The sequence below is a fragment of the Sorex fumeus genome, unplaced genomic scaffold (assembly GCF_029834395.1).
Source record: "Sorex fumeus unplaced genomic scaffold, SorFum_2.1 ptg000078l, whole genome shotgun sequence".
NCBI lineage: Eukaryota > Metazoa > Chordata > Mammalia > Eulipotyphla > Soricidae > Sorex > Sorex fumeus.
Window position 1 is genome coordinate 8,270,061 of NW_026606135.1, and position 10,683 is coordinate 8,280,743.

At 39.5% G+C, this 10,683-nt stretch overlaps 1 protein-coding gene across 1 annotated transcript; it reads right to left on the minus strand.

Annotated features, from left to right (window-relative positions):
• Positions 1-9,040, minus strand: ANKRD1 (ankyrin repeat domain 1). Its single transcript, XM_056130510.1, has 9 exons — positions 8,909-9,040; positions 7,915-8,094; positions 7,114-7,251; positions 6,879-6,986; positions 5,608-5,706; positions 3,774-3,872; positions 3,484-3,582; positions 3,275-3,373; positions 1-970 (listed from the first exon to the last, which is right to left on the minus strand). Exons 1-9 carry the CDS (start codon positions 8,933-8,935, stop codon positions 860-862), a joined length of 960 nt encoding a protein of 319 aa, XP_055986485.1. The 5' UTR covers positions 8,936-9,040; the 3' UTR covers positions 1-859.
• Positions 9,041-10,683: the final 1,643 nt, after the last annotated feature.

Here is a 10,683-nt window from a genome sequence, read left to right on the forward strand (position 1 = left end):
TTAGAAGTGATTTGCTTTTATTATGAATATAAAATATACATACAACATAATATACATTTACACATTTACAATCTGCAGTTACTTTCATCTGTTTCAAGCAAATCCCTTTGCATGGCTCTATTCCTTCCATCACTCACACACTGGATGTTCTCTTGACCCTACTGCAGGTCCAGACTTAGCAAGAAGAACCAGATACAGGACAAGAAAGATAGAAGAGGGGTTAAGTTTCTTCCTCTTACATCCCCTGGACCTGATTCAAATCTCCGGCACCACATATGGTTCCTCCAAGCACCACTAGGGGTCACTCCTGAGCACAGCCAGACGTGGCCCCAAATCCCCCAAATTAAAAAAGAAATACCTGATCCAGATATTACGCAGCTGGCTTTCCTGTCCTCCTCACAGCGTCACATTCCATTTCCTTTCCTGCCACAACATGCCTCAAACTTAAGCATTAAATCCAAGAGAAAAAAGGAATGCCATCTTTTCAAAAACACCTTGAAATTATCTTATGTGAGCCCAGTGTCACTGTATTACTCGTTAATGTGGTTTAAAGACAATCTACGGGAAGCCTCTGAAGTGTTGCATACAAACTCAGCTTTCTTACCAGATGAGTGACCGTGAAGGATCTGAATATCAGGCATCACCAGAGTAAAATAAATAGTAATAAGTACAAATAAATATTGTGAGTTTCATTGCAGGAAATGTTAATACCTATACTGCTGTGCTTTCTCCAAACTTCATTAAGTATAGCTTTATATTAGGATAATAAACAGAGGCTGGATTTTACGAGTGGGTGTTCTTCTCGGGGTCGTGCCTTCAAAATGCCAGTGGTGATCACTAGCAAAGAGTCGTGGTATCCTCAGAATGTGGCTATGCGAGAGGTCTTGTAGGAGTTCTCTCGAAGGCTGTCAAATATTGCTTTGGTGCCGTTCTGCCAGTGTAGGACCAAATCCATGGGAGTCTTCCCAGCCTAATTGAAACAGGTAAAGAAATGGAACTTTCAGATGGGAGACATCTATAAATTCATATCCCCTCCATGTGTGTTTAATGTGGTAATGCATTGGTCTATGTTGTTGACACGTTTCACAATTTCTACCAGGAGTTACTCGCACATTATATTCAAAACAGCACTTTACTGTTTCTCATGAAAGTGCTTTTGGCATTTCAGATCAGCATTTCACACACTGGACTTATTCCAGGTATTTTTTTTTTAAATGATAACAGATAATAAAGTCACGACTCCCTAGATATAAAGTGGCAAGAACACACAGATTTTTTAAAAAAATATATAGATGGTAAGATAGATATTCAGCACCTGTGTTCTGCAGAATTGGTGCTAGAAGGAAATCTTAATCAAATTCAGTTGTGACCAGTTTGGAAAATGTGTTCTTGATTGATGGTAAATGAGCAACTTCAAACTCCTGGCATGAGAACCAGGTACCATTGTGTTGGGGGAGGTAGATTTTTCACAAATTCTCAGAATTGACATTGGGTTTTCCTAGGAAATCTATTTTTGTTGGCGGTGATATCAGTGACGTGTGAATAAATTTTTAGTCTATATTTTAATTTCTCTTGTGCATATCTCTTAAGATATTTCCAAAAATGAAAACCATGTCACTTTGCCGTTCTTGTCTTTAGATATGAGAAGTCCAAATGTTTAAAAAATTTCTATTCATTCAAAGTCTTTAAAGCTTATAAATAACTAGCTTTCAGAGTCTGTCAGTTTCAAGATCTGTTTTGTTTTGTGCCTAATAGAACTTAAGTTAATAGGCTACAACTGGGAATCAAGAAATTTCCCAGCACAGTTTGTGATGTGAATGAAAAGTAATCAGACAAGTTTGGCAACATGAAACTATTCTAATAGTAGATTGTTTCAGGGGAGGGCCACCATTTTTTAAAAGTGAACCACACAGAACCCACAGCCTCTATGTGTTTGTTCTGGTGGTCCTGTAACCTTCATTTTGGAACTTCCCTACCTCTGTTGTCTATTCCTTGAGAAACAGTCATCAGCAGATTTGAAATCAGACTTTGGAACAATGATAGAATCATGTGTTGCTTACAATACTCTGAAACAACTCAAAAATAGCATCTATTGGGTGGCATTTGTCCATTGAATCAGTTACATTAGTAGTTCCTAATAGAACTCTAATAATTGAATGAAACTGATAACTTATGGACCCTCTTTGTAATTTTTAACTGTTTTTGCACTTCTCTCTATTGAAATTTATCTCCTGACTTTCTGGCTACTTCCACAATCTCTCCAAATGTGCAGGCCATTTATCTCTGTTGGTAATGCCTCAGTGCCTGAGAAAAGATATCATATTTTTTGTAATTGGAGAAATTTTATTGACTCTACTCCTTTTCTGATGATGTATTTCAATGATGAGATGAGACCAATCCCAACATCAAAGATGGAAGGATAGGGAACTCCAATTGCTAACTCCTTGCCTCCTGCTGAATTTTTTAAATAAAATATTTTTCTCATTCTCATAGTAACACAATAAGGTAAGAAATCATTCATACTATAAAATGACTAGGGTTTTCTATTTCTTTTTTGTAAAGCAATTCTCAAAAAACTTCTTTCAAATTATTCTTCTGTAATTTACACTCATTCCTCTGGGTGTTATTTTTAAAGCTCGTATTAGATATTTGCTGGGGAATTGGGGCCATGAGGAAAAGTTGGTTACGTTCCCTGCTTACAGATGAAGCTAAATTAAAATATACTTGTAGAAGAGACTTATACAAGAATTTTCAGGGCCTAAATATAGAAAATTATTTTGAGAGATATGCAGATAAACCAAAGTAGAGATGGATGGAAATTATCTTTAAAATAAAGGCAAAAGCATGGCCACCTCTGGACGAAAATGATGCTATGTAAGGAGGGGAGGGATATTCAGAATTACTCAGGTAGGAGATTAATTAATTTGAATTCATTCATCCAGTGCTTCATCAATCACAGTTGACATTTAGACCAGGTACAGCTGAGACCGATTATGCGTATGTTTGTCTAGATGAGTAATGTGTCTATTCTTTATTTTTCCAGGTCAAATTTTTAAAAGAATGACTGTTCTATTTGGTACTAACCCTCCTACTGACCAGTCATCCTTGGCCCCCAGAGTCCTTGCCTAGTCCTTACAGAGACCCAAATGGAAATGCAGATGACATTAAAACCAACAAAAAGTTATCCTGATAGAAATATTTTCAAGTGTGAAAGCCGTGCTTTTGTGAGTTAAAAAGCCCACTGGGAGACCCCTTGTCTGGAGCATGCACTTACACAATTCTTGGCCTTGAGGTCTGCGCCATACATGATTAGGAGTCTGATCATTTTGTACCGATTCAGTCTCACTGCGTCGTGCAGGGGGGTATCTCCTTCCTAGAAGGGCAGAGTAAACAGTAAAGGTGGGCCAGTGGCCAAGTAGCCTTGCAAGAGCACCCAAATGATTTCCAAGTCAAGTAAGAGAGGGACTAAGCCACAGTACTCACTCGATCTTTAGGGTTGAGGTCCGCCTCGCAGGCGATGAGATGCTCTGCGCATTCATAGTGGCCAGTTCTCACCGCCACATGCAGCGCTGTGCTGAGCAACTGAAATGGAACAGTGATATTGAATCTCCGGCCAGAGGATGCCCCAGAGTCTAAGGCTACTTATCCACCCAGAAGGAAAAGGAGGAACAGAGCAGAAAGAGGAGACTTGGGGGGGTGGGGGTTTAAAAAACTGGGCAGGAGGTCCAGAACAAGGAGGAGGAAAGTGGAGGGGAAGAGAAGAGAAAAATCACCTTATCCCGGGCACTGATTTTTGCTCCTTTGTTCAGCAATAATTTTAAGACATCCAGGTTTCCTCCGCGACTTGCCCAGTGGAGGGCCGTGGATTCGAGCTATACCAGAAAGAAAAGAGGACATGACCTAATATAAAGGAGAACTTGATTCACATCCATGAATATTTGGATTCTAAGGCCTGGCTTTGCTAGGCATCAGTGATTATACTGTCTTGGCCTCACCAGTATTGCTAATCCTAACTGGCCGAATGGTTTAGCTAAACCTTATGCGTGTGAATGGGAGTGTATGTCTGCACTTACATGTATGTATATTTGTGCATACATGTGCCTGTGTTAAAAAGTTAGAAAGTTCTTGATACTCAAATTTTTTTTCATAGAATAACAATCACAATTTTAAAAAGAATCTTCTTATGCCCACATGGTGTTTCATGCTCTAGAAGAAATTTTCTGCCTGGAAATATCTAAGGCAGGTATTAGATTGTGTTCATTTTTCAGATGAGAAAAACAAGGATCCATAGTATTCTAGTTTCTTATCCAAGCAAACACAGTAAGTGACATTAAATATTCAACCTCACATCTGCCTGGAATTTTTATTTTGTGTGCTTGGTGATGGATTCGAACCTCACATAAGCAAGGCATCTCTTCTACCACTGAGTCTCTGCCTGGAACTTTAATTTTACAAAATATTTGATAAAGTTCCAGAAAAATGGATTTTAAAACATGGCAGAATAAAAGTAGTCCCTTCTCGTGGGGCCAGAGAGATAGTACAATGATTAGGGTGCTTGCCTTGATTTTGACAGACTTGGTCTCCTGAGCTCACCAGGAGTGATCCCTAAGCTCAGCAGTGAGCTCTGCACACTGCCAGGTGTAGCTTAATGAAACAAAAATGTAGATCCAAAAGAGCTTCACCTGCATCTAACACCTCTTTCTGGGCCCCGATCTCCTTTCCATTTCTTTCTGTTTCTCCATTGTTATTTTGTGCCTTTGTCCCTCCATCAGTTGTGCTCACCACATATTGTATCTACACTCAGGAGAGTCTGTCTTCATTATTCTACTCAGTACATCCCTGCCTTCCAAATCCCACACATGAGTTTGAATATCTTTCCATGCAAACTTTCTTAGGTCCTTCATGAAGTTTTTATCTTTTGAATTTAATTTTGGCCAACTCCTTTGGACTTTTTGATAACTCTTTTCCACTTTTCTATAAAGTCGAACTGAACTACATTTGAATAAATAAAGCATTTTCTGAGCTCAACTTTCAGTTCATAAAATATGCTGTATACTGGCCTTTGTAGAAATTACACTGGCTGAATGATTAAGGTCTGAAGAGCAACTACTTTTCATAGATGCAATTCATTTAGTATGCAGTCAAGCCCCAAATCTCCTGGATGGCAACCGACATCTATCATCTAAAGTGTGTAGCTAGAGAATTCCAATACGTTGCTGGCTGCCAAGGGACCACAAGCTGACTGTCATGTAGAACAGAAGGGCAGGGATGTTGAAAGGCAAGTGACAACTTTGTTACTTATCAGTAGTAATGCTACTTTTTTGATAATGACCCAACTCTCCAGTGAGGCATGAATTCTTTTTAACAATTTTCACTTCCTTCATTCCCCTGGAACACTCCTCTCCATTTCCACATGTATGGAAAATATTTTCACACGACCCAGTGCCATCTTCCAACTTTTCTTTTTATAGAGTAATGAGCTTTTTGCCTAGTTCACTGAGATCAATTTTCAATCCAGTCATCACAGTTTTTCACTGTAGGAATTTTTCTCAAGTTTCATATAGCCTATTTATTTTGGCTCATTTCCAAGCAAAGAAACATATTTACCATATCACGGAATTCGATCTGGGCTCCAGCTTCCATTAACTTCTCCACAATTGTCAAATGGCCTTCCAAGCATGCTCTATGAAGAGCTGTCCGTTTATACTGCCAGAATAGAGATGTTTTTAAAAAGATTAGAGCAATGCATATAAAAATGTGGACAAATCCTTTCCAAGAGGTATATTCTGGGGACTCTGATGAATCTAACTGGTGGTGCTGCTTATAAATTAGAAATATAAAATTTTCTAAAATTGCAGAACTGGAACAGTTACCCTGCACCTGAGATTTGAGATTTCTGTTACACACATCTCGAAATGCTTGAAGGTCTACATAAAGTTGGGTGACTTCAAACCTGTGAAACTTGCTAAACTCTGATATTTCCCTTTTTTGAATTTTGCACATTCATTGTGTGGCATACACCATACAAATTGAACAGCTTCTTTCCTTTGTGATTATTGGTAAGTTGAGTATCAAAAAGTATTCTAGGGACTGGAGCAACAGTACAGCAGGTAGGGCGTTTGCCTTGCACGTGGCCGACACAGGTTCGATTCCCAGCATCCTATGTGGTCCCCTGAGCACCGCCAGGAGTAATTCCTGAATACAAAGCCAGGAGTAACCCCTGTGTATCGCCAGGTGTGACCCAAAAAAGCAAAAAAAAAAAAGTATTCTATTCATTTTTTAAACAAGGGAGTTGCATTTTTTTAAAAATTTTGCTTCAGAAGTGATTCTCCATTCTTTTCCCTGGTAAATTGGCTTTCTATGAAAGGATTAAAGACCATGTGAGTTAGAAGAACGTTAGGCATAATCAAAAAGCAATGCCTTCTATTTACAAAGAAAGAAAAAAGAAACTGAGGTTCAAAATTCAAAAATTAATACTAAAAAGAAAATAAGTAATGATAAAACTGAACTCTTGTCTCTAGATTCCCTGTCTAGACTTAATGTGTTTGGGTCCAGTCAAAGATGATGCCATTCATCAGCCAATGCCCTTGTTGGTCCAGTCCTCTTAAAAGTCTATAACAAGGATTTAAATAGTTAAAGACAAACTGAAAAATCAGACAGAAGTTTATGAGTGCAAGAGTGATGCAATCCACAGTATGAATACAGCATTTTTTTTGGACCACTGCACTCTGCTATTATGCTGCTGGCATATGTGGCAACAGCTGGGGGAACTGTTTCAGGTGGACTGATTTTTGGCACCATATTAGCATGGCTACAGTAAGGCATAAGAGACACAGAATTAATGAGCTGGGTTTTGCAGTGCTTTGTATGAGCTTTACCTCATCACAGACATCTGGATTGTTTTTGTCTGACAGGAATTTTTCTACTACTGGCAGATTATTCTCCAGGGCAGCCTTCAGAAACCTAGGCACATCCACCGGTTCTGTCTAAAGCCAAAAAAATAGTGTGAGAGTTAACATGAGATTCCCAACACTGAGTCATTACCCCACAAATATTTATTCCTCTGAAGCATAACACTGGACGGGTAATGCTTCAAACCCAAAGAGCCCTTACAATGACTTCTGGTTCAGGTTCCTTTACAATTGGAACTTTTGTTTTCTTATATTTTTTCCTTTTCTTCAATTGAATGATTACTTCAAGGTCTTCTAAATTTTCAAGCTTTGATCGTTGTTCTAGTTTTTTCTTCTTGAGCTAAAAAGGAAATCATATTTCAAAATATGATGAGTTCTACTGACAAACATTCTGGTCATGTCTTGCTGAAATCTGCAAGTTTTGAAATTAGTATGCGAACCATTTGAGGAAAATGTGAAAAAAAATCTTTGACTTTAATATAGCGATTTCATATTCAAGTATTTTGGGGGGGTGTAATTTTTCAGCTCACTACCTTCATTTTCACTTCACTTACCTTTGGCTTTTGACAAATTAGTGATAGGATCTAGATTCCAATGAATTTATAATTACTGCCATAAGAAAAACCCAAATATGTATAGAATTATTTTTTCATCATGCACAATAATTCAATAAAAAGAGTTAAGTTCTGAAATATTACTGTCAGGTGACCCACCAAGCTGGGTGTGTGGAACAATCTCGAGACTATAGCTAACTCGTGCTTTTCATTTCTAAGTCATAGAATATCTGAACACTGTTTCAGGATCCCAAAGTCATTGTCTTTTCACAGATCTAATGCCCACAAACTGTCCCATCGGAGGGACCTCTCTATGGATTAAAACTTGATCAAGAGACAGCTTTTCAGTTCTGGTATTTATTTGGTTCCTCTTTTCTTCTTCTCACCTGGCACCTCTGTCCTCTACCCAAGTCCACCTCCAACTTGGGGATTCCACAGTGTCTTCTTACCTCTGCCTCTCGTTGTTTCTCAGTTTTCAACTGTTTCTCCCCTAGGCTCATAGAGTGGACTGGAAGTGTTTTCAGGTCCTCTTGCTTTTCTAAAGTTACTGCAGTTTCATACTCTCCATCTCTGAAATCCCCAGGAAGAAACTCCCCCAAGTCTCCACTGCCGTTCTTCTTCCCTGCAACCTATGAGGAAAGATGATGGGGTCAGAAGGAAAAGGACCTGTTATGGGTCATTCTCTGTAGGTTATGCTGCAGGAGGTACCTGGTTCTCCCTCTCTGGTCACAATGTTCCAGGCAGCATAGTCTCAGGCTGAACACATTGTTACCATTACCAAGGATTACCTCTGGACACCTGCCCTCTTGTTCAAACTACGACTTGGGCAAGATTCATATTTTAAATCTACTTTTCATTTACTTAATCACATTTCTACTAGGGAGATAATAATAATCCTCATATTATTTACAAATTATGGGCTGGAGAGATAGTGCAGTGGGTATGGCACTTGTCCAGCATACAGCCAACCCAGATTTGATACCTGGCACTACATCTGGTCCCCTCACCAGAAGCGATCCCTGAACACTGAGCCTGGAGTCAGCTCTGAGCACAACTGGATATGTCCCCCCCCAAACAAACAAATAACCAATCCATTTTAGTACTTTTAATGATTCTCGGCCTTGAGTTATAAGTTCCCAAACATTTATTTTTGCAATAGAACATCTTCCTCAGGCACTTTTAAAATTACATGTGAATCCACAGTTTAGTAATAAACCAAAAGAGAAGATAATAAACAGAAAATATGTAGAGAATTCACTAACACAATCTCCATTGTTTTCATTGTTATTGATTTCACCACATAAACTGGCCATTTCCCATATATGAAATTTTCAGAGCACCTGTGCATTGTGCCTGAAAGAAAGGGGTATTTCCAGTTTTCAAATAAAAATCAAGACGGAACCAGTTTTCATCATGTAAAAATAATGTGTCTTACATACATACCAGCTCTTCTACTTTGAGAACCATCATGCCAGCCTGAAGTTGGTCTGTATGCCTTTTTCCTGTGGACTGAGTCCCTTGAGTCGGCCCTCTGCACCCCTCCCCACTGGTCAGCTTATATAGCGAGGAACCGGTGAGATAATCTTCCAACCTGGGAACCCAAGTAACACCCCGCCCCCACCGCTGGCCAACTCAGAGGCAGGTGAATTTTCATCCCAGACTCAGTGTCTGGGAAGCAGAAAAGGGAGGGGATGCCAAGTAACCCCACTGAATATGTGAATCAGGGAGAAATGTGAGAGGGCCATTCCTTTGGCAGTGACCACATCGCTCAGCAATGCAAGTCATCCTAGTTATCGAGAAGCCAGAGGACAGCTGTCTGTTGATATTGCACCACAACACTGCTCTTTTTCCTTCTTTGTCAGCTTTCATATGACTAACCCTATCAAGAAAATGTAAACGTCCTGCAAATCACACTCCCAATAATATCTTTCTGATAAGCAGACTTATCAACACTTCACTTAGGGGAAGTGTTGCTTTGGGACATCCTATTCCCGTGAGTAAACAGACTGAGAGAAAAGCATCCGGGTCTGAATGGCCCTTGTCTATATCTGTTTGAAATTCTCTGGAGTGATGTCTGAGGCTAAAAAGGCTCAATGACAAGCCACCTTCCCATCATTATAAGACACTGAAAGCATTCAGTAATGCACTTTTATTTTATGGTGTCACTGGTCATAATTAGCACATGACATGCATACCATCCATTTTCTAAAACAGCACATTTACTGAAGCATTTCTTATTCAAAAAGAATCTAAATAGCACTGAGACGGATTACAGGGGGCTCACTACTAACACTAGTATGGCTTTGACTAGGCCATCAAGTCAAAGTTCTCAAATGCTGTGAGTAAGACGCCTATAGGACCTTCTCAGAAATGCAGATCTGTAAGGCACAGAAAATTGAGTCAATTTATGGTAGGTTTTAAATATCAATCTTTCCAAAGCACCCTGATGATTCTGATGCATCAAGGATGAATCTGAAGCAGTGCTGGAAGGATCAAGGACTCGGCATTGTGGTGAAGTAGAAATGATCCCTGTTTGGGGTATTATGTAAACATATTTAGATCTCTTTCTAGTTCAAGGGGAGACTGAGATTATTATCTTCAAAGCTATTTTACTTCCAGTGAAAGCAGTGAGGGAAAAGAGAAAGTGAGGGAGTGTTTATTAATAGATGGGAGTGTTGATTAGGCTGTTCTGTGGACCTTCCTATGTATATTACTTCCTCAATGTCACCCACTCTACAAACACGGCTGGTAGGCTTATTTCTCCTCCCTTCCCCCTCCACGCCTCCTTGAACTCATCTGCCCATGGTGCTTTTTTAATGGGACTTGCATAACTCTCTGAAAATCAATATAAGATTTGATCACCAAAGTATAAACACTTACAAAGACAGAAACCACTAACCCCTCCTCCTTCCCCACCCTGCAGTGACCCCCACATCTGTCTGAGATGCTAGACTGAAGAATTTTGATTCTTTCTAACAGAAGCAATCAAATTAACTGAGCATCAAGAAGGGTTTTCAGGACAGTTCATAACTAGACTCAACCTATTGCTTCTCGGCCTTTTGGCTAAGATCAAGTGTAATAACTAGACTCAACCAGGGCCCAACTCCAAATGATGAAAGGTTCCCTTCAATGTTCAAATCACCTCAAAGAGTACAAGAAAAGGTGGTGGGAGAGCTCACTAAGTCCTTTCCTTCCTCTAGTCCTTGAATTATTCCTGG

Coding starts and splice junctions, on each gene's coding strand:
- ANKRD1 (XM_056130510.1), bottom strand. CDS start 8,935: ATGATGGTTCTCAAAGTAGAAGAGCTG. Junction 3,873..5,607: donor AGATCGAATTCCGTGATATG/GTAAATATGTTT, acceptor TTTCTGGTATAG/CTCGAATCCACGGCCCTCCA. Junction 971..3,274: donor ACCTCAAGGCCAAGAATTGT/GTAAGTGCATGC, acceptor TGTTTCAATTAG/GCTGGGAAGACTCCCATGGA.